At 38.7% G+C, this 24,307-nt stretch overlaps 1 protein-coding gene across 5 annotated transcripts in view; it reads left to right on the top strand.

Moving 5' to 3' along the window:
- The window catches only part of csnk1a1 (casein kinase 1 alpha 1), an 84,414-nt gene extending 62,695 nt beyond the window's left edge, over positions 1 to 21,719 (top strand). For 3 of the 5 annotated variants that reach the window (XM_023328268.1, XM_023328264.1, XM_023328267.1), the window contains 2 exons: positions 1,316 to 1,464; positions 21,040 to 21,719. In XM_023328268.1, coding sequence (XP_023184036.1) covers positions 1,316 to 1,464; positions 21,040 to 21,047 — 157 coding nt within the window. In that variant the 3' untranslated portion in view covers positions 21,048 to 21,719. Of the gene's footprint in view, positions 1 to 1,315; positions 1,470 to 21,039 lie in introns of those variants that run through there. The other 2 variants (XM_023328266.1, XM_023328265.1) reach the window with 2 other exon arrangements.
- The last annotated feature ends 2,588 nt before the right edge of the window (positions 21,720 to 24,307 follow it).

Genomic DNA, 24,307 nt, shown 5'->3' on the forward strand with positions numbered 1-24,307 from the left:
AATAAGACTTGACAGCAAAACCTACCCCTGTGATTCATGGGAAGAAGAGAATGGGGATTCCCAGGTTCAGGTGGTGTGCCTGAGACAACCAGAGGAGGAGAAAGTGAAGCAACAATGTTTGCTTAATTTCTACTCTTTTGGCAAACATTTTTGACTAGATTTAAGTGTTTAACTCTCCCGCAGTCTTAGCGCAACACTCAGGAAGAGCATGATAGATGTCAGGGTAACATGTCAGCTCTTCAGTTCTGGAAAACCTTAAAAAATAGCTCATAAACCGGAGATCCCGCCACAACCCCACACACAGTGAAGAGCTCAGGAGGGATCCGAATGACCGCTCTTAGAATCACAGAAGGGTTCATACTCCACTCATTCATTTTTAGCTTACAGTAAAAGAGCCAAGCTGCCAAATAAACAAAAGTAAAACGACCAATAATATTTAGGCTTAGGACGGACATGCCCACCCCCACAGACTCGCTACATACAAGATCTGTTGACACAAAAGAATTTTTTTTTCTCCACAATTTTGTTAACAGGTAAGAGGGTAGGATAACAAAAAGTAAAAAATTTGTTTTTATTTTTTTAACTTCAACAAAAATCTCAAGGTACCCACAGTGCGTACAGCCGTACAACTGCAGGCACGATTGACCTCTGATAACATCCTGAAGGGGCCTCTGCATCTGCGCATAATTCTGTCTGACAATGTCCCCTCAGGCGACCAAGTGCCTGTGGGCACTGTGTTGGTGATCCATGCTTTAGGCATTATTGTATAACACTAGAGTGAATTCATGCATGTTTGTGTATTTTTGTTATGTCACACTATCTAACAATGGATTAAATCAGACCATTAAAGAAATGGCCTACAGAAAGTATGTTCTATACAATAGCCGTAAAATGCAGTGGAGACTGGAGTTTTAAACTAGGTGTAAAACCATACATCGGAGAAAAAAAAAGATAAATTCTTAAAGTAACATACTTGAGTTTTCAAATAAGACTTGAAGAGCTCTTCATTCATAGATTTTCTCTAGGGCAGGGGTGCCCAAAATCAGTCCTCAAGGGCTTGCATCCTGCATGTTTTAGTTCTCTCCCTCTCTAACATGTTAAACAACCTTTTCAGCATGTTAATGTTCTTCTTAGGTCTTCTAACAAGCCATCATTGGATCCAGGCGTGTTAAATCAGGGAGAGAACTAAAACATGCAGGATGCCGGCCCTCCAGGACCGACTTTGGGCACCCCTGCTCTAGGGCTTCAGTCTGCTGGACATAAATAATTATTGGAAGAAATGTTGATAATTTGATGTTTTTCTGTTTTGACCTAGGACTCTGAATCACCAGTATGACTACACATTTGACTGGACCATGCTGAAACAGAAAGCAGCACAACAAGGGGCCTCTTCAGGGGGCCAGGGCCAGCAGGCACAAACCCCCACAGGCAAGCAAACTGACAAATCCAAGCCTAACTTGAAAGGTTAGTAGCAAACAGCCAAGTGACGTTTTTTTTACAGACACCAATTGCTCATATATTCATTGAGTTTTTTTATGTAGAAAAGTAAATATTGTTTAAGTAAGTAACACATACCCCAATTATCTTTTTGATACCCCAATTATCTGCCTGGCTCAAAAAAGTCATATGCCTGGGTGCCATTTACTTTTGAATAGCATTTAGTGAGTTTAATATTTTAGCTTTGTGTGGAAAAGAGAATTGTTTTGTGAATCCTTAAAATACTCCTTCTGGAAACGCCTTCCAGTGGGAAAAAATAGGAGCTAGTAACTATTATATTTTGGATCGTTAGTGGTGTTTTGAGTGGAAGAAATTTGTTTTTAAATTTCAGAAACAAGATTACTTGCTCCGTTTTGCCTGGAAAAAGTCTTGTATTTTGATTAGTTTGAGTACAGCTTGTATTCACTGTGACCTTAATCAAATGGACTCAATAGCATAGCTCAATAGATGAAAATCTTGAATCAATAGTTCATCTATTTTGGTAATTCTATTTTGAAACTGGGAGTACTGCATAGAAATATTAAACAGAATGATGGCATGGTTTGTTTATTGAAAGTCATTTTATGATTATAATTGACGGCTAATGAAAATCCAAAATTCAGCAACATTGTGGGCTCTGGTTTCTTCTCTTCCCCTTGTCAAAAGCTCATAAGTTCTCAATTGTGTTTAAGTCAGACAGGTTTGCTGGCCCACCAAGCACTGTTGATAACATAGTCTTCAAACCGGGTATTTAGGTACTTCTAGCTGCATGGGCAGTCCTGGCAACCCTGCAAGTCCTAAAATGAAAATCAATTCAATTTATATAGTTGGTTTATTTATATAGTACATACATCCACAGTAGAGGTGTGCCGGTCGATTGGCCGCCGATTTCCGTGAAAAACTGTATGACCGGTGATCGCCGATCACTGTCTTGTGTTGCCAGTCACCACTTGACAGCTGTCAAGTCAGCAGTCTTTTTGCTAATTGTGTAGATCATATTCCTTGTAACGTTTTTTAACTGGTGGGATATAATATTCAGATTTTCCTTAAAACTGAATTTTGGTTTTCTTTAGCTGTAAGCCATATTCTTAAAACAACTAGAAATAAAGTTCTATGATAGGTCATTCTGTGTAAACTATGAGTTTCACTTTCTGAATTGAAGTATTGAAGAGGTTAAATTAACCCCTACAATGACAATCTAATTTAATTGTAACTGTAAGGTCATATTTATTTCCATGTAGACTTGTTAACTTTGGAGCCATGGATACATTTTAATTGTCCATTCCAAAAGTTCTCAAAACTTTTGCTTTGGATTCTGTTTGTCCAGTGTGTGAAACATAAGACCAAGCAGTTGGTTTCTTAAAGATAACAGTTCTATCCGTTAATACTAACATTTTAAAATGATTTATTATGGCTTATTATAAAAGCTAAATTTTGCAGAGTATGCAAGATTTTGAACATTGCAGAGTATTTTAACTTTGCATAGTTTAGCACTTTGCAAATAACATCTAGGCTACAGTTTAGTTATACAGGTCCTTCTCAAAATATTAGCATATTGTGATAAAGTTCATTATTTGTAATGATAAAAATTGAACATTCATATATTTTTGATTCATTGCACACTAACTGAAATATTTCAGGTCTTTTATTGTCTTAATATGGATGATTTTGGCATACAGCTCATGAAACCCCAAAATTCCTATCTCACAAAATTAGCATATCATAAAAAGGGTCTCTAAACGAGCTATGAACCTAATCATCTGAAGCAACGAATGAACTCTAAACACTTGCAAAAGATTCCTGAGGCCTTTAAAACTCCCAGCCTGGTTCATCACTCAAAACCCCAATCATGGGAAAGACTGCCGACCTGACTTCTGTCCAGAAGGCCATCATTGACACCCTCAAGCAAGAGGGTATGACACAGAAAGATATTTCTGAACGAATAGGCTGTTCCTAGAGTGCTGTATCAAGGCACCTTAGTGGGAAGTCTGTGGGAAGGGAAAAGTGTGGCAGAAAACTGCACAACGAGAAGAAGTGACCGGACCCTGAGGAAGATTGTGGAGAAGGACCGATTCCAGACCTTGGGGGACCTGCGGAAGCAGTGGACTGAGTCTGGAGTAGAAACATCCAGAGCCACCGTGCACAGGCGTGTGCAGGAAATGAGCTACAGGTGCCGCATTCCCCAGGTCAAGCTACTTTTGAAACAGCGGCAGAGGCGCCTGACCTGGGCTACAGAGAAGCAGCACTAGACTGTTGCTCAGTGGTCCAAAGTACTTTTTTCGGATGAAAGCAAATTTTTGCATGTCATTCGGAAATCAAGGTGCCAGAGTCTGGAGGAAGACTGGGGAGAAGGAAATGCCAGAAGTTCAGTGTCAAGTACCCACAGTCAGTGATGGTCTGGGGTGCCATGTCAGCTGCTGGTGTTGGTCCACTGTGTTTTATCAAGGGCAGGGTCAGTGCAGCTAGCTATCAGGAGATTTTGGAGCACTTCATGCTTCCATCTGCTGAAAAGCTTTATGGAGATGAAGATTTCATTTTTCAGCACGACCTGGCACCTGGTCACAGTGCCAAAATCACTGGTAAATGGTTTACTGACCATGGTATCACTGTGCTCAATTGGCCTGCCAACTCTCCTGACCTGAACCCCATAGAGAATTTGTGGGATATTGTGAAGAGAAAGTTGAGAGACGCAAGACCCAACACTCTGGATGAGCTAAAGGCCGCTATCGAAGCATCCTGGGTCTCCATAACACCTCAGCAGTGCCACAGGCTGATTGCCTCCATGCCACGCCGCATTGAAGCAGTCATTTCTGCAAAAGGATTCCCGACCAAGTATTGAGTGCATAACTGTACATAATTATTTGAAGGTTGACTTTTTTTGTATTAAAAACACTTTTCTTTTATTGGTTGGATGAAATATGCTAATTTTGTGAGATAGGAATTTTGGGTTTTCATAAGCTGTATGCCAAAATCATCTGTTTTAAGACAATAAAAGACCTGAAATATTTCAGTTAGTGTGCAATGAATCTAAAATATATGAATGTTCAATTTTTATCATTACATTATGGAAAACAATGAACTTTATCACAATATGCTAATATTTTGAGAAGGACCTGTATAGTTTGACTGTGTAATTGATGTATGCAGTATTTAGAAATGTCTGATTTGAATGTACAACTTATAAAATTAGCTTTTTGGCATGACTGGCTTCATATCAAAGAGTACCCTCCAAAAACACTCCAATATGTCTTAATTTCTGTTGTCAATACAGCTGATGAAGTGAGACAACTAAGAAATAATACTGTTGTATTCCTAATCTGCTTTGAAAACTAATGAAATTAATGAAAAAATTATTTTAGTTAAATAAAATGCTATCAGTCAAAGCATTAATTAATGCAGTAGTTTTCCTATGGCATGCTCCTACATGCTTAAATAAATCCAAATACTGACTTTTTTTGGGCCAGGTGGTATATAACTAATAATAATTTTGCCAAATTGGAAACACATTTTTCATTATTTTGGTCAAGGCCTAATTTGTTGAAGCACCAAAGACCCTTCCAAAATGTCTAGGAAAAATGTTACAATTGGTCTGCCTTGCAGAAGCAAAGACGTCCTTGGGGAATTTGACTACTAACTTTGTTCCCTTGTTATGTTGTTTTTATATTGGGGTTGATCAATGGGCTTTCTCATCGATGATATTGAGCTAATGCTTACAGATTTGATATGATCTCAACCCTCTAATTCTGCTCTTTCTTTTTTAACATTTCCTCTCAAAACTATGTAGTGTTAAACTGTACTATTTAACCTATTTTCTTGATGTTTTACTATATGTATATAACAATGCCATTAACAAATACTGAAATTATTTGTTGTACAAGTAATAGAATAGAATAGAATTACTTTATTCATCCCAGCAGGATACAGCATAGCTGTAACTGCGAAGTATTGATAAGCACTTGTGGTCCTCATTTAACTTGTCCTGTTCACCTCATTAGAGTTGGAATTTGCATATCTCTTTCTACCTGTATTTCTGTTGTCATTATTAGATGGGATATGGGCCTGAAGTCACCCAGTTATTCACTAATCCAGACTCTGTGGTCGGGTGTTACCACTGACATTGTGGCCTGTTTAGTTAGCCAGCCTGCAGTTTGGTTAACAGATATACTTGTTTAGACTTTTAGCATGTCAACTTTACTTTCAAAACGAAGTGACCAGCTCAGCTAGTTTACTGAAACATTAAAGGGAAGGGAAGTCTTTAGGTAGTCTGGCATTTTATTAAAGTGATTTTAAGCAATATGACCGAAAATGATTGTTTTGAAACCATTCCATTTTAAAACAGTGGTATAACTTGACACTGGTAAGAGGCCTTTACCTAGACTCAACATACTGTCTCACAAAGCTAGTAACACTATCAGGGTAGAGTTGGATCTAATTTGGTGGAACTTCAGTTTTTCTTAATCCTTCTGAAAGTATTGATGACCCTGTGTCCTACCCATGTAGAAAATTCCAGAGTAATTACTTGATTACCAGGTAGCATTCATCACCAATTACACATGTAAAGAGACAATTATTAGTTGTCCAGTTTTTAGTACCCAAATTAATTGGATCATTTTCCGAGTAGAGTTCTTTTAATGTTTGTAAAAAATAAATGGTGGTTCTAGAATTATGGAGGTTTTTAAGGGTTACCTTAGCTGATTTTAAACAACACCTTTGGAGCTTATGTTGAGCTACTAAAATTAATCTAGCAGTGCCAGCATTTCTGGTAAAGACAGCACTTCAATGAGCAATCTACATAGAAGGAGATTTAGATATAAAGCAATGCTGCTACAAGATGACAACAGACTCACCATGTAATCGAGTTTGCAGATTTGAAGAAATGTTTGGGAGTTTGGGAAAGCTTGGGAGATGCCAAGCAGACCATGCCACACCCACAGTGAAGACAGAGGAGGAAGAAAAACTGTGAGCGGGTGGATTTCTTCCTCTTTCTCATTTCAACTAAAGAAACTGCAAAGGGCCGCCCCTAAGTGGACTGGAGGTGCAGGACTTCATTATTTTAAGATATATTTGGCGGGAAAAAATTATAAATGTGGTTGTGAGCCACAATAAAGTAGATGTGGATTAAACCACTTAAAGTGAATAGAAGCTGATATAAATACACTCATGAAGTATACTGAGTGAGATTATAGACTGATAGGATGGGTTTGACACCATCATGTGGCCAAATAGGATGACTACACCATGGATGCTGTCAGACACCTCTGAGTGTCCTGTTTTCTTTTGATTTTCATATATACAAAAATTGAAAATGTCCCTAAAATGTGGCAGTTTGGGCTAAAAATTTGAAAATTACATCAAATAACGAAACTTGCTTCTCCTTTATAATGTATTTTTTTCATGCTGTTTTGTTCAAGTATAAGCGGAGAAAACATTAAGAGCACTTAGTGTCAAAGTTTGATTTGGTGTTATTCAAACAAATAAGCTCTGATTCTTAGCAAACTTTGAAGATCAACTAATGCTGATGTATTGCACTGGTATGAGCAATTTCATTAGAATTGTGGGAGATGCAGATTTTTGTATTAAAGTCGAACTTATAAAAATCAGAGTGATGCATATGAAGATATGGCCATAGAGCAGGAGTCACAACACGGTGCCCACAGGCACCCGGTCGCCCGAGGGGACGTTGTCAGTCGCCCGCAGAGCAAGTTCTAAAAATAGTAGCTATTGTCATTAGGGAGCACTGCCAAAAAAATATTTAATTAAATGTTTTTACATTGAAGTAATAACTTTTGTTTATATTTAGAATTTAAAAAAAGTAAATTATAAAAACGTTTAAAATAAATTGCTTTATGTATAAAGCTTTTTTCTAGGGTAAAGTTCAAATTATGCAAAGATGCCTGCAGGATATTATTGGAGGGCAGCAGCGCCTGCAGCTGTACGGCTTTACCCACTCTGCATACCTTGAGATCCTTTAAGTGAAAAAAGAAAATAATTTCTGGAATTTTTATTATTTAACCCTCTTTACTATTAACGAAATTTTGGAGTAAAAAAAGATCTTTTGTGTCAAAAGATATTGTACGTACAGTACATCTGTGTGATTCTGTGGGGGTGGGCACACCAAAGCCTAAATCTTATTGGTAAGATTGCTTTTGTTTATTTGGCAGCTTGGCACTTTTTCTGTAAGCTTGAAATGAACGAGCGGAGTTTGAACCTCCCGTAGTTCTTAGAGCGGTCGTTTGGATCCCGCCAGAGTAGTTTTACCTTGTGGTCGATTCTGACAGGTCGTTGGTTAATGAGTTTATTTGATGTTTCCCGAACTGGAGAGCTGACAGGTCACCCGTTGACGGACATCTGCTGCTCTTACTGAGCGTTGCGCTAAGACTGTGGCTTAAACTATTTAATCTAGTCGAAACGTTCCCCAAAAGACTAGAAATTAAGCAAACATTGTTGCTTCACCTTCTCCTCTGGACGTCTGACACCACCTGAACCTGGAAATCAACATCCTCCTGTTTCCGTGGATCAGACAGGTAGGCTGCGCTTCCATGTCTTTTTGGCTGCTTTTGTGGTTTAGGTTTGTGCTACGCGCACATGATGTGCGATGGAGAGGTGGTTGTGCTTTTGCAGGTCAGGTGCAGTGATGGTTTTGTGCGATGTTGGACCTTTTTTTTTTTCGACATCTGCTCATGTTAGCCAAATGGTGACCCGTCAGCTTTTCAGTTCGTGAAACCATAAAAAAAGCTAATAAACCGGCAACCCCATCAGAACTGCGCACACTGTAAAAAGCTCAGGTTGAATCTTAGAACTACTGGAGGTTCAAACTCTGCTCATTCATTTTTAGCTTACAGAAAAGGTGCCAAGCCGCCAAATAAACAAAAGCAAACTGACCAATAAGTTTTTCCGGTGCCCACCCCCAGAAAAACACACTGATGTGAGCTACGTACAAGATGTTTTGACACAAAAGATCTTTTTTTTTTCTCCACAATTTTGTAGTAGTAAAGAGGGTTGGATAATAAAACATGCAATAACTATCTTCTTTTTTTACTTAAAGGAAAATCTCAAGGTACTCATAGTGCGTACAGCCACACAGCTGCACGTGCTACTACAATAATCCATACTCTGTCACACTTGTGGGCAATTTAGAATCACACAGAAGAGCTCCAAAAGGGAATCAAACTTAAACTCTGAACTAAGAACTTCTGTAATCATAGCATGTAGTCATATATATATTACTGTTACAAAGGCTGAGCCAAGAAAATTTGTCTGTATCATACAAGTAGCTCCCAGTCTCAAAAAGGTTGGTGACCCCTGCCATAGAGTGTATGAAATGTGATTAGGGTTAAGAAGGCATTCTGAACATTTGAGGTCATTTGGATGAGTATGATTTTTTTGTTTGTTTTTTTTTGTTGTTTTTTTTTTAAAGTTTGGAGGTCAGGTTAAGCATTTGTCACCTTTTTGTAAATGACGTCCTCCTTCCCCTCTTCAACCAACCATAACAATAGAAAAAATGTAAGATAAGACCTATGGCGTGGATGTGCAGAGTTTGGCAATAATCCGATCAGTTATTTTTGCGTAACAAATTTCGCACACCTAGTGCTGGACCCTGACAAAAACTAGCTAGACTTGGTTGATATTGTGTTTTTAGTTAGAAGGGAATTGTGGAATATTTTATGGTTTCAAAATTATGGGCAACTTGATTTTGAAGCTACGTGAGTAGCAATGTTTTCCTAGACATATCCTAATTGGGCAAAAAAAATAAAAATAAATCTGCCACAAAAACTTTTGTTTCTTCCTTAGAGCATACAGTATTGTGCTCAGAATTGATCTTAGGGGCTGAGATTGGTTTTAACTAATGCATCTTAATGTCTCTTAACTTTTGCACAGTGGCTCATCTGTTGGAGAATCTTTCTAGGAAACCTTGCCCACATCAATTTTAATGATGCAGTTTTGGTTGGTGAGACTCGTATTTTCTAGGACCATATATGGAGGACTAAGGCCTCTGTGTATGGGTTGCATATTTTACCCCTGTGCCACCGCCATGCCCATAGATCTAGAATTAACATTTGTTTGAGAATGAAAATTCAATGAAATCTGATTTAATGCTTTTAGTATAGATCAAGCCTGCCTTCCTGCCATGTTTATAATGCACTTGGGAAACCCTGAATTGCTCTGCATAGTTACCTAGAAAAAAGTAATAGTTACCACTTTTATTGTTACCCCATTACTACTAGGGCTGTCACTAACAAATTTTGCTAGAGGATTATTGTCCGGGAAATTATGACAATAATGTTGTCATTTTGAGAGCATTGTTAACTAATAGCACAATAATTGCATAACTATGCAAAAGCACCCTCTCATAGATCAATAAACCAATTTCGAAAAAGAACATTTAACACTGGAACTAGAAAACCTTTTAAGTTGAGAGGGGAGCTTAGGGGGTTTGCATTAGGCACTGTTCACTTTCAAGTCCTCTGATTGCCCATGTTGCCCATATTAGAAAAGCCACTGCACCTCAGTGATTATGGACTGTCAATAGGATGGTCCTCAAGCAAGGAAACCTGCATCAGTGCATTTTATGTGCAGATATGTTGGTTTTGTTTAGTTGCTACTGTTTACAACATAGCTGGTCCACAGGTTCAGTGCTTCACCACGGTCATTCAGTTTGAATCCCAAGCGCTGCCAGACTGCAGCTGTCACGTTCAGCTTCTAAACCTGGCTCACTCCTCCTCACCAGGCTTTATGCTACACTAAGTGGTAGGAGACCAGGGGCCTCGTGTAAAAAGCGTGTGTACGCACAAAAAATGTGCGCGCCATATTTTACGCACAAATCAGCCTGTATAAAAATGAACTTTGCGTCAGTTTGCATAAATATACATACACTTTTTCCCTGGCGGGAAAATGTGTGGCAGCCATGCAAACTTTTCTGTGAACAATATCAAACTAGAAAGCGTCAAAACTCACCTAAATACACTGAAATCTGTCTACATACAGTGTTATTTAGATCAAGAAGCGTCAAACCCGATGTTTGTTCATGTTTGTCCATGATTTTAATATTTTATTGTTTAAACAAACAACAAAACTGAACCGCATTTATCCTCAGACAATAACCTAAACCTAGACAATAACACAAAATTTAAAAAATGTATAAAAGGATGTGAAAACCTCACTCGAATGCAAATAGTACTTTTCCTCAGTTTTTGTCTCATAAAGATATAACGCATTGGTTTGTGTGCCGAAGTGCATGAAATGCATCTGGATGGTAATTTCATTCTCACTAGAAAAGAAAACAGGGTTGGATCAGCAGATTAACTCCAAACAGGTCAGGTTTGATTATTTTTAATGTGATTAAGGTGTGTATACAATCACACGTATACAAGTAGCTGCACAAAGGTGAGCTGCGAAATTGTGGAGTGCTTTGACTCTGATGGAAAACATTGCCAATGGAAGGATTCAGACGGAGCGTGTTTTCATAGATCATATTGATCTGCTACGAAATGTTGATGATGGTTTATTACAAGGTTTCCGCACAGTAGTAAAAGGTAGTAAATTAAATTAGCCCAAATTAAGGCCAGTAAAAGGTAGTAAAATGTAATAAATAGAATTTGACTTGGTAGTAAATTTTCCCCCAAAATTTTCATGACCCCTTCAATATATTTAGAATTTTACATCAATGTTGACGTCTTGTTTTAAGTACTTTTAACCATTGATAGACTCAATTGATTCCACTGTCCAATGTGTTGTCTGCATGCATAGTGTTGGAAGCGCCTAACGTGTTGAGACTAGCGACTCATTTTGCGCCTCATCATGAGAAAATATACGTTTTCACGACTTTAGCTTGATGACCATGTGACAGAGAAATGCTTTGCAGAAAAAATATGCAGTATGCAGAAAAAAATATAAATCTGACCTGGAACGGCGTGACTATGCTCAAACCGAGCGGAGCATCTACCATTCGTTAGCAGCGGATTCCTGCGCAGGGGAGCTGATCCCCGTTTCATTTTTTTGGTACGACACAAAGCGATGCAACTTCAAGCTCAGCTACAAGCACAAGTATTACCGTCATACCTCAGCAGAAAGCCGTATTACCAGCAACGCGACAGGTGGCGCAGACAGGCAGCAGACCTCACTGACACCATTAACCTCAGAGCTGAGCTTCTCTGGGGCCTGAACACCGCTGCTACTAACGCAAGTTAAGTAACATCACAAACTAAATGCAAACAGATGTAGAGGGTTTTCAAACCTAGTGTTTATTTTGCGGTTATTAATAAGCGATCGTCTGAACACAGTGGTAGTTGATTAGCTAATTTAAACATATGCTCTACTGGTGATCAGAGTTGGTGTGTAGGCCTGTCACAATAACAAATTTTGCTAAGCGATTAATTGTCTGAGAAATGATTGCGATAAACGATAATATTGTTTGAAGACCTTTTTACACTGATTTAATGGAAATGACGTGATAATGCATGCGATTTCTTGCCAAAGATAGATACACTTTGTTTTCAAAAGAACACTAAACATTGGAACTGATAAACAAAATAAACAAAACAACCAAAAACAAAAATAAAATGGATTCTCAGTCTCCATTAACAAAAAATGTACTTGAATAAAAACTAAACACCATAAAGCCAAAGTGGAAATAAATACTGCATTCAACCAAAAGAGTGCAGATTATGAAGTCTGTATACTATGTTGCCCTTCAGTAATAATTAGATTTAAATAGAGAAAATGGGCATATCCAACTGTCTGATGCAATAGTTCACACTGCACGTTTTTTTGCCCCGATTTTCCCCTTATGACAATCTTGGAACATTGATCGTTCTAAGATTGTCGCTTGCGATTTCATAACCGTTCATCCTGTAGTGTGTGGTGTGTTATGGTAGATGTTGTGGCCCCTCCGATCCAAATTAGGGGTTTTCCCCGACTGGGAGCATTAGCAGCTTCTTGAATGTGACAGGTAGCCAATCAGAAAGCTGGATTCTCCTCTGTGCTTTCTGAGGGGAAATTACAGAGGGGAATCCCAAACAGCTGACATGCCTAAAGTCCAGCTAACATTGGAGATGAGATGTTGAAACAATAATGTTTATTCAACATTTTGTGCAAAGAATACAGAAATGACAAGGGGAGGAGTTGGAGTGAAATTACTACCGCAGTTGATAAATCAATCAATCAAATTTTATTTGTATAGCACATTTCAGCAGCAAGGCATTTCAAAGTGCTTTACATCATATCAAACATAGAAACACAATGCAACATAGGATCAACAATCAAAACACGACATTAAGTCAGGTTCCATCAATAAATTTGTAATTGATTACGTTTCAGATACAATCCTAAACAGGTGGGTTTTTAGTTGAGTTTGCATCCATAGAAGGTTTACTTGTTATACTCCTACTGTGTTATATGGAACAAAATACCTATTGCTATTTTTATTCCCACTCACTCTCACAATCATACAGTTTAAAACGATGTAGACAGCATTTTAATGGGCTTCCGGCACGAGGCTCACCTCTTTCATGGAATTTCGAGCAGGGACTCCGCCGTACCTCACGGATTTTTGTGCAATTCTATGGTACCTGTTAGTGTCTAGAATTTACAGGGTTTCCGTTATGCGCAATGACCCTCAATCACTCGCCGTTCTTCTTCCGGCACTAGGCTCCGTACACCTCTCACAGAATTTTGCTCTGGGACTCCAACGTCCCCCACGGATTTTTGTGCAATTTCAACATAGAATAAACAATCAAAACATGACATTAAGTCAAGTTCCATCATTAAATTTGTAATTGCTTATGTTTCAAATACAATCCTAAACAGGTGGGTTTTTAGTTGAGATTTAAAGGAAGTCAGTGTTTCAGCTGTTTTACAGTTTTCTGGAAGTTTGTTCCAAATTTGTGTGCATAGATTCTGAATGCTGCTTCTTCTCATTTGGTTCTGGTTCTGGGGATGCAGAGCAGACCAGAACCAGAAGATCTGAGAGGTCTGGAAGGTTGATACAACAGCAGCAAATCTTTGATGTATTGTGGTGCTAAGCCGTTCAGTGATTTATAAACTAACAACAGTATTTTAAAGTCTATTCTTTGAGCTACAGGGAGCCAGTGTAGGGACTTTAAAACTGGTGTTATGTGTTCTATCTTTCTTGTTTTAGTGAGAACGCGAGCAGCAGCATTCTGGATCAGCTGCAGCTGTTTGATTGATTTGTTGGACAGACCTGTGAAGACGCTGTTGCAATAATCAATACGACTGAAGATAAACACATGGATGAGTTTCTCTAGATCTGGCTGAGACATTAGTCCTTTAATCCTGGAAATGTTCTTCAGGTGATAGAAGGCCGACTTTGTGACTGTCTTTATGTGGCTCTGGAGGTTCAGGTCAGAGTCCATCTCCAACCTAGGAGTCCTACTCCTAGGTTTCGGGCCTGATCGCTGGTTTTTAATTGTAATAACTGAAGCTGTGCATTGACGCTAGATAAACCCGGTAACTTTTCAGCTGTTCTTCGTTAACATGACAAATAGGTTATAATGATTTTCATTCAGACACTACACATGCATTGCAGATTGTAGTAAAACATTGATAAATGCCTGGTTTTAAAATTAGTTAACTGGACTTGTAGCCATTATTTTGTGCCCATTGCTGGACACCACACGGCACGATCGAACCGTTACACATAGGATTTCTGTCGGCTAATGTGTGGTCTCTCAGGTTTTGAAAATGGGCCGACAATCAGCCGACAGCTCTAAGATCGTGTAGTGTGCGCTCGACATTACACTAAGGAAATGAGGAAGAAAGATGTCAGTGGAGAGCACCGGAGTTGAGCCTTTTTTTGTTCAGTGTCATCAACAGAAAGAGAAAAGGGCCAGAAGAGACGATAAAGCCGACAATTAAAATGATGTCTATAGTTTTAATTTATCATACGATTAATTGATTTATTGTTTATCGCGACAGGCCTATGTGTGGGTCGCCTTTTTTTTTTAACTGAACCGAAATACCAAGTTCCACTGCACATCAACATATTAATTTCAGGTCTATCAGTCAAACCTCTCTCACAGCAGAGCAGAAGAGAACAGAGGTTGATTTTCAGACCTCTACTGAGGTAGATAAGATTGGGGGATAAGATTTGCTTCACATGTAAGTATCGGCCGATCAGTGATCTCCCAATAATAAGGAAATCAGTGCTGATAAATCAACTGGCTAATAAATCGGTGCACCACTAGAATTCCCTTCTCCCCCAAAAGAGACTGCTGCTTGATTTTGTGTTGGTAGTAAAAATATTGTAGAGGTAGTAAAAATAGGTAGTAAATTCAAGTTTAGAATTCCTGCATTTAAATTACTCAGACTAGTCATCCTGGATCTCTGAGCAAAACTTAAAGAATTAGCCGTGCGGTACCGGTGCAACTGCAGTCATCCTTCAGTCGATTCATGACCGCTTTGTGAATGCGCCTTTATGGACAGAAAGCATCTCTATTCTGTAAATGTACAGTTTATGCACATGATTTCTCTATTTAGAATACATGTCCACTTTCCCCACTCAAGACTGTCTGATACGCTGTCTAGACAGACAGCGTTAAATCCTGGTTGAATGCTCTGCAGGGAAACAAGCATTTGCACTATTCTTTTTTTTTTTTGGATGTATTTTATTTTTGTGAGGTAACCTTTTGTGCCCTGAAAACACCTTTTAAATAAAATATATAATTATTATTATTATAAATACTTATTCTGCTGCAAAGAAGGACGCTGCCATGATTATTGCTTCATGTGGCGGCTGACTTCTGGGTATTTAAACTAATTTACATATGTGTTTATAGGTGGAGACAGGGCGGACCAGCAGCTGTGCTCTATTTCCCGCAAATTGGGATGTATAAAGGAAAGGTGCGCAATCTCATGCGTGCGGATGGTTTTTATACATCCGTATTTTTCTGTGCGCTGCACTTTGTCCATAGGTCAAATTTTAGTGTGAAAAATGCGCACTCTTTTATGCATGAGGCCGCAGGAGCCTAGCAGGTAACTGAGGTAATGGTCACACAGTGACCATTCAATACAGCGCTACTTCCTCTCCATTCATTTCCTATGGAGCATGCGCGGTGAGGCGATGGTCGCTTACCCTCATCCAGAAGAGCGAACAGCATAATTCGTTCATGTGAGATTTCAAGTTCGTACACACGGGGACATTGAGGAAATAAATCAATTTTACCTAAGGTGAAACACTGAGTCAATCAAAATTGAATCAAAATGCATTTTGATTATTATTTTATTAAAAAATTAAAGAATATGAGTAATGACTCCCTTGGCTAGTCCAGGGAAGTCCAGGAACGTGAAGAAGAGATGAAAATACATTGCTTTTAATATCCACCAGCCTTCTTACAAAGAGGTGAGAAATGGGGAGTATCCCACTAGTTTCAGTTTACTTCACAACTCTGGCGTTTGCCCCTATAGATTCTTATGGTTTATTGCGTTTCTAGCAAACTGCCTCCAACATGAAGGGTGCTTTATAGGCAAAATTGATCGATTGCTTGATTGAAAAAAAAAAGTTTTGTCAAAGCAACGTGCACACGCAGCCTAGCAACGCTACACAAGAAAGTTGAAAATTATTCAACTTTTGTTCCTGTCGTCGCTATTATGACCTGTGCATGGGGTTCAGCCCTAGTGGTGGACAACTGAGGCATTTAACTTCCCGTCTGTTTAGCCATTACCAAGGGAACGAGAGGGGAGGAGTAACTCGAGACACCGGAGTGAAGCTTTTTGTCATCCAGTCTCTTTGGTAGAAAGATGTGACAAAACCAAATAAGAATGCATTATTATCACCCTTATTTTATCATCCAGCTCATTTTAATTTATTGTGCAATTGATTTATTGCTTAAAACAACAGGCTTAACTACTCCCACAAAGTATTATGATAAAACTTTCGTCCATATTGCCCTCCTGTAGTAACAAGTCTTCCTGCATGTGTTTTGGGTTGTTCATCACATTGCATAAGTCCCACTGCTCAGCGTTGATTGGCAACATGTATGCCTGGGAAAGCGTAGAGACAAAAGCTCTCAAAACAAAACTGACCTTTTGTCTTGTGAGCTTTTCTCTGACTTATCTAGTAAGAAAAATATATGTTTTAGATGCTATCCAATAAAGCTGTGAGCTTTTGTCTTGAGCCTTTGTCATGGAGTTGTCGATGAACAGTGTATTTTAGTGGACTTATGGAGAGAGAAATAGATGCTGTAACTTGATTGTTTTGGTGACATCACAAGCATTATTCATTTTAATTCACTTTAACAAAAAGTCTGTCAGACCATCGTCCTCTTCTGTGTAGTAGCTCTTGTTGCTGGACATGTTATGCCTTTTGCTTCATCAGAGCAGAAAGGCCTGATCTTTTAATGAACATATGCCTGCTTGTCGATAGCTAGTGCAGTTGCTGGTGGAACAGGAATGCTGAAAGCTAATAGGCTCTGCATCAGTGAGTTCTACCAAAAAACACACTAAATCTGTTGGCATTTCACTGTTCTATGAAAATAAGTATTTATACATACCAAGACTTCATACAGAGATGCCACTCTGGTGGCAACACATGTTGGCAGTAACTTAACATGCCAACACTTGTGGATGGAGATTGTGGTCTGGTCTTCATCGTAGGTCCTAATAAGCTCCAGAACTTTCTTGATCATGGGTGATGAACTTGGATGTCTGTGGCCACGACACCTTTTTCCTAAACCGTGGTTTTACCTCGTTTTCATCAAAATGCCTGATGTCAATGTTGCAAAATCTGAAAAGGAAAAACTAAAAAAATACTTACTTAAACAAATAACCCCTAACCCTTAATACAACATATCAGTCAATGTTTTCCATGTCTAAGAGTTTAGATCGAGCCTCGAAAACCCAGCCAGACCCGCCTCGAGCCTGTCGTCATAAAGCCCAATTAACTTGAAATGTAGACACGAGCCTCAAGAAAGGCCTGTTGGAGTTCCACAAGGCAGTGTGTCATCCCCTGCCTTGCACCTGGACCACGAGCTTGTCATTATAAAGGACAATGCAATTCAACAAGTGTCCCTCTATAAATACAGTGAACCCTTGTTTTTCACGGGGGTTGCGTTCCGAAAAGAACCCGTGATAGGCGAAATCCGTGAAGTAGTTACCTTTATTTTTTTTTACAATTATTATACAGCATAATTAAATACTCTACATTGAAACCAAAGAACAAAGCCTGTTTTCAGGCCGAAGCATTTTTTTTAACAAATAGAACGCTTTCTTACAAATAACTACGGTAAAATAATCATTTTAATTATCAATACGAAATACAGTAGGACAAATTGTGACTCGCGTATTTCACTGTGCCTCTGACTGTGACGCTGCGGCCTCACTCCGCTCTCTAGTATCTTTTTCTTCTGAAGCCTGTGGTGCAGGTGTGTTTTTCGAGAGAAGAACATAGTTATCGGTAGTTGTTGTTGCTCTTTTTTTCTTCTGGGCAAAAATATTTGTCAAAATTTGCCAAGCTGTATTACATATATTTAAATACCGTAACGTTATTGACACACAGGTACAGAAGAAGCGCGGAGACTGTTTAGCCAATCAGGACGCAGAACACAATGCACTGTGAAAAAAGAACTGCACAAAAAAACTCCGCGAGGCAGTGAAAGGTGAACCGCGTTATAGCGAGGGTTCACTGTACCTCGGGGTTCAGATGGACATTGACCTTCTTTCCTCACGACTTCAATAGTGACCATACCTTTTAAGAAGAATAAGACTGTATGGTTGTCCATGAACAGTAGACGACTGTTCATGGACAGTCGTTCATAGGCCTGTCGCGATAAACGGTAAATCATTTAATCGTACGATAAATTAAAACTATCAACGTCATTTTAATTATCGGCATTATCGTCTCTTCAGGCTTTTTTCTCTTTCTGTTGATGACACCAAATGAAAAAAGGCTCAACTCCGGTGCTCTCCACTGACCCCCCCTTCCTCATTTCCTCAGTGTAAAGTCCAGGGCACACTACACAATCTTACAGCTGTCGGCCGATTGTCGGTCCATTTTCAAAACCTGACAGACCACACATTACCCGACAGAAATCCTAGGTATAACGGTTCGATTGGGTTCGGTCCTGCCGTGTGGAGTCCAACAATGGGCACCAAATAATGGCTACAAGTCCAGTGAACTAATTTTAAAACCGGGCATTAATCAATGCTTTACTACAATCTACCTGCAATGCATGTGGCTAGTGTCAGCGTAAAGTCCTGACTGAATGAAAATCATAACCTATAACCCATTTATGTCACGTTAACGAAGAACAGTTGAAAAGTTACCGAGTTTATCATCTGCAGTAGCAATTTACTTCCAACTCCTCCCCTTGTCATTTCTATATTCTTTGCATGTTGAATAAACATTAATGTTGTTTCCAGGTATCATCTCCAATGTCTGCTGGACTTTGTGTTGCGTGGTGTCAGCTGTTTGGGATTCCCCTCTGTAATTTCCCCTCAGAAAGCATGGAGGAGAATCTGCGCTTTCTGATTGGCTACCTGTCACATTCAACAGGTGTAGTTAAAGCTCCCAGTCGGGGAAAACCCCTGATTTAGATCCCAGCGGCATCAACGATCTACCATAACACATTGTCATAAGGGGAAAAATAGGAGCAGAAAATCATGTAGTGTGAACTATTGCATCAGGTAGTCGATGTGCCCATCTTCTCTAATTAAATCTAATGATTACTGAAGGGCAACAAAATATACAGACTTCATAATCTTTTGGTTGAATGTAGTATTTATTTCCACTTTGGCTTTATGTTGTTTAGTTGTTTTTTTTCAAGTGAGTTTTTTTGTTAATGGAGACTGAGAATCTATTTTAATTTTGTTTTTGGTTGTTTTGTTTATTTTGTTTGTCAGTTCCAGTGTTTAGTGTTCTTTTGAAAACAAAGTGTATCTATCTTTGGCAGGAAATCGCATGCATTATTATGTAATTTCCATTGCATCAGTGTAAAAAGGTCTTCAAACAATATTATCGTTTATCGCAATAATTTTTGAGACAATTAATCGTTGAGCAAAATTTGCTATCGTGATAGGCCTAGTCGTTCATGGGTTCTAACATAATACCAGTTTTTTACTGTGCATTGCTGGTAAGCATTATATGGTATGGGATCACAGCCTGGTTTGGTAACTTAGCTGTTCAACTCAGTGACAAGCTGGCCCACATTCATAAAACAGCCATGAAAATAATTGGCCTAAGAGAAAAAAAAAAAAAAACGAGGCGAAAAATCCCCTCAATTATTATACAATGAAATACTCCATAATACATTGAAACCAAAGAACAAAACCTTTTTACAGGCCCAAACATTTGTTTAACAAATAAAAAGTACTGTATAAAATTTTTTTTTTTTTTTTTTACAAATAACTACTGTACTGTAAAATAATAATTTTAATACGAACTGAAGGCGGATTCCCATGCCCGAATTGCGGAGATCAGTGCCGCCCCACCATGACCTGAGTTATTGGATTAGAACGGCAGAAAATAAAAAATTATGAAAAAAAACAAAACAAAGTACAGTAGCACAAATAGTGACTCACATGACTCCGCTCTCTAGCGTTTTGGTTTTTTTTTTTCTTCTAAAGCCCGCGGTGCAGGTGTGTTTTTTCGAGAGAAGAACATAATTTTCGGTAGCTGTTGTCGCTCTTTTTTCTTCTGGGCAAAAAGATTCTTATAAACCAACATGCCACCATCAATTATGTTAAATTTGGCAAGCTGTTTTACGTACGTGTACATATTAAACCGCAACGTTGTTGACACACAGGTAGAGAAGAAGCGGAGAGACTGTTTAGCCAATCAGAATGCAGAACACAATGCACGATGCAAATCCGTGAAGCAGCTAGACCGTGAAAGGTGAACCGTGAAATAGCGACAGTTCACTGTACTCTGATGTTGTTTTGTTACTCATTCTGCTGCAAGTTGGCTCAATTTTGACGCGCAAGATGTAACCGGGAAAATCCGGTTTAGGATTTTCAAAATAAAAGATCCGGATGTAGTTCATTATTTCTTGCGTGGCCCGGTACCAATTGGTCTGCGGACCGGTACCTGTCCGCGGCCCGGTGGTTGGAGACCACTGCTTTATAGTACCAACCACAGGGGAAAAATAGAAATATATTTTATCATTATATATTATTTTTCCATGATGGCAGGGGAGGCTCTGCCTCACCTACCTCCCTTGACCGCACGTCACTGTAGTATACTATCATGTCATGGTGACACTGATAACAAATGTGCCAAACATATTTTTGTAAAAGTTATATAATCTTCCTTTAAAAAGCTTGTAGGAGTTGAAATTTGCACATCTCAGGAGAAAAATAAAATTTAAATTAGATGTTTTAAAGGCAAAAAATCTTATAATCCGAAGAAGCTGTTTTCTTCCTTTGTTCTGGCTAATTTCTTTGACATTTCTGTTTTCTGGTCTGCTTTGTAACATGTATTTTCTTTCATTGTGTTCTTTGCTTGAAGTTCCTTGTTCCTCAGGTGAACTAAAAGTTGCAGCTTTTCAGGTTTCATAGCAAGTTTCTGACCACTGATTGAAGATACTTCCCGTCTGTTCTTCTGTCCATCTGTAGGGTTCTAAGTCATCCCCTCCCTAACCTGATCTGCTGTTGGTTACCAGGACAACCTGATCTCTCCTGGACAAACGACGGTCTTCTCTTCCATCATCAATATCTATGTAATGGAATGTATAGATTTACACAAGGCTTTGTCATTTGTGTTATCTATATTTTCATGTGTTTAAATCATAAAATTCCAATTGGGAAATGTATGGGGTTTTCTTTTTTTAATTATTTTATAAGGGTAGTGAGGCTGTAGCTGCCTCTTCCCGTATCAGATACATCTCTCCCCATTTATCAATGTCTTTTAATTGATCTTTATTCTTTTGGAGACTGGGTGAGAAAGTCAGCTGATCTGGGTTTTGGTTTTTTTGGTTTTTTTGTCTGAGGCAACAAATCCTCTCCTTTCTCACTACTTTAATAATTTCAATCCCTCCTTTTACCAAAAGAAATGGTAAAATATGTAAACCTGTTCTTTTTGTTCCTAAATGATTAAATGACGCAACCCTGGATGTTGAGTTAAAAAGAACTTTTGGATTTTTTTTCCTATGGTGAATAGTTTGCTTGTTGATATAAGAAGCAAGGCAACAGTTGGTAGAATACTTTTTCTCTCTCCCTTTCTCTAGAACTATGATTTATTAAGTCTGTTGTAAAATGGTCTTCAGAAATGCCAATAAAAACATTGCTTAACTCTATTGTGTTGGTTATTATCGACAACCGAACCTACTAAAGAAATCTTTCTGTAGGGAAGAAAATCATGTTTCCATTCTGCTTAATCACATTATGTACGATTTGGGGAGCTTCGTAAAGGTGAGGTAAATATCTTCAGGGATTTTTGTTATGATTATCTACTTTTAGGAAACCTCTTTTTCCAATGTTATTAGTTGTGAAGTCAACAGTAACAGTCAAATATTTACAAGCATCTTTTGACTAACTGTAATCAACTTTTAAGCTCAGAACAATTTCAAAGTGGTTTTGAATCAATAGGTCATATGATTTAGAAGCTATTGAAGAAAATTACATTTTACCTAAAAAATAGAAAATGAGTTAAAATGGAATGAAAATGAGTGGCTCACAGACTTAGAACAATTTCACACTGATTTTGAGACACTAGGTCACATGACCATGAAGCTATTGAAGAAAAATGCCAAATTTTAACTAAAAGAAATAGATAAAAAATATAAAAAGGCTTAAAGGGGAATAAAAATGTGTGCCTCATCTATACAGTCTAGAACATTTTCACACTGATTTTGAGTCAATGGGGCACACGACTTGGAAGCTATTGAAGAAAACATATCTATCATATATTAAAATTATTTGAAAAAACCCTTTTGGACAGATCCTCAAAAAAAATCTCTATCTAATGCTTCTAAAAGTCTTAATGTTTTTAAAACTGAGTTGGGACTGGTGGATCTGTGGAGACATGGGAACCAGGCACTTAAGCAGTTTACCTTCCTCCATGTCCACCATACCTATACACGCATAGATTTTTTTGTTGACATCAGACTGCATTCTAAAGTAAAAGCCTGTGATTATCACACTACAGCTATATCCGACCAGTCGCCAGTCTCCTTAGATTTAGAATTACTCTGTCAATCTTGTTTTATATTTTGGAGATTTAATTCTATACTGCTTACAGAGGAGGTCTATGAACAGTTTTTAAAAAAATCAACTTTCACTCTGAAAAAAAACCAACAAAAAAAACCATGATTAATCTGATATATTGAGAAGCACCCTCTGGGAAGCCTCAAAGGCGTATATAAAAGGTCAGCTCATAACTTTACTTCTAATTTGACAAGGAAGAGGTTACATTACACCAATGACTTGCTGAACCAGATTAAAGAGGTGGATTCTAGATATGCAGCCAACCCGGATACTGACCTTTACAATGACCTTTACAATTAACCCTTTATAATGAACGTGTAAAACTTCAAACCAATTTCAATCTGAATACATCTACAAATGCTCTACTTCAGCTAACCAAAACAAGGCAGTGCTTTTTTGAATCTGGTGACAAAGCAGGGAAGCTTTTAGCTTTCCAAGCGCAAGCTCAGGCAACCTGCAAATTAATCCCATTAATCAGATCAGCTACAGGGGAGATTCTTTCTGACCCCAGGAAGATAAATGATAGATTTGCATCATTCTATTCAGAACTATATACTTCCCTCGCCCCTCTGTTGTCACATGATATACTTAATGCAGGGGTCTCAGACTCCAGTCCTCGAGGGCCGCAGTCCTGCAACTTTTAGATGTGCCTCTGCTGCACCACACCTGAACAGAATAATTAGGTCATTAAGGCTCTGGAGAACTGATCTACACAAGGAGGAGGTCATTAAGTCATTTCATTCCAGTGTTTTGTACCTGTGGCACATCTAAAAACTGCAGGACTGCGGCCCTAGAGGCCTGGAGTTTGAGACCCCTGACTTAATGAAATCAACTTTCCAAGGATCGATAATAAATTGGGGGGAGGTCTGGGTGGGCCTATCACTATAATGGAGGTGCAAGAATCTATCAAGTCCTTAAATTTGGGCAAATCCCCTGGCCATGACGGTTTCTCTTCAGAATATTATAAGGCCAATGGGAATCTTCTGGCACCAGTATTGACGGATGTGTATAATGAGGTCTTCTCAAACAGGCACCTGCCTAACACCTTATCAGAGGCAACAATATCGCTGATTCTTAAGAATAATAATGTGTAGTAGCTATAGACCTATTTCCCTCCTAAATGTAGATTTGAAGATTTTATCTAAAATTCTTGCAACCCGTCTCCAGCTTCCCCTCATTATTTCATTAGATCAGACAGGCTTTATGACTGGGCGACAGTCATTCCATAACACCAGACGTATCCTAAATATTATCCATACGCCAGGCACCTTATCACCTGAAATAATTGTATCTCTTGACGCCGAGAAGGCTTTTGATCAGGTCGAATGGGAGTTTTTATATGAAGTAATGGAAAGATTTGGTTTTGATAACAATTTTATCCTTTGGGTTAGGGCTGTTGTACTGATCGCCAGTGGCCTCAATCAAGACAAATTACATGGTGTCTTCACCCTTTCTTCTTGGAAGGGGCACTAGGCAGGGTTGCCCTCTGTCTCCCTTGCCATTTACTATCGAAATAGAGCCTCTGGCCATCGGGTTGCGTGCCGAGGAGGGCTTTAAGGGTATTCTGAGATCTGGTGTAACCCTTAAGGCAGGGGTCGGGAACGTATGGCTCGCGAGCCAGGTGTGGCTCTTTTGATGATTGCATCTGGCTCGCAGATAAAACATAAAATATTTAATT

Source organism: Xiphophorus maculatus, chromosome 23, assembly GCF_002775205.1.
Source record: "Xiphophorus maculatus strain JP 163 A chromosome 23, X_maculatus-5.0-male, whole genome shotgun sequence".
In the NCBI taxonomy this organism is placed as follows: Eukaryota; Metazoa; Chordata; class Actinopteri; order Cyprinodontiformes; family Poeciliidae; genus Xiphophorus; species Xiphophorus maculatus.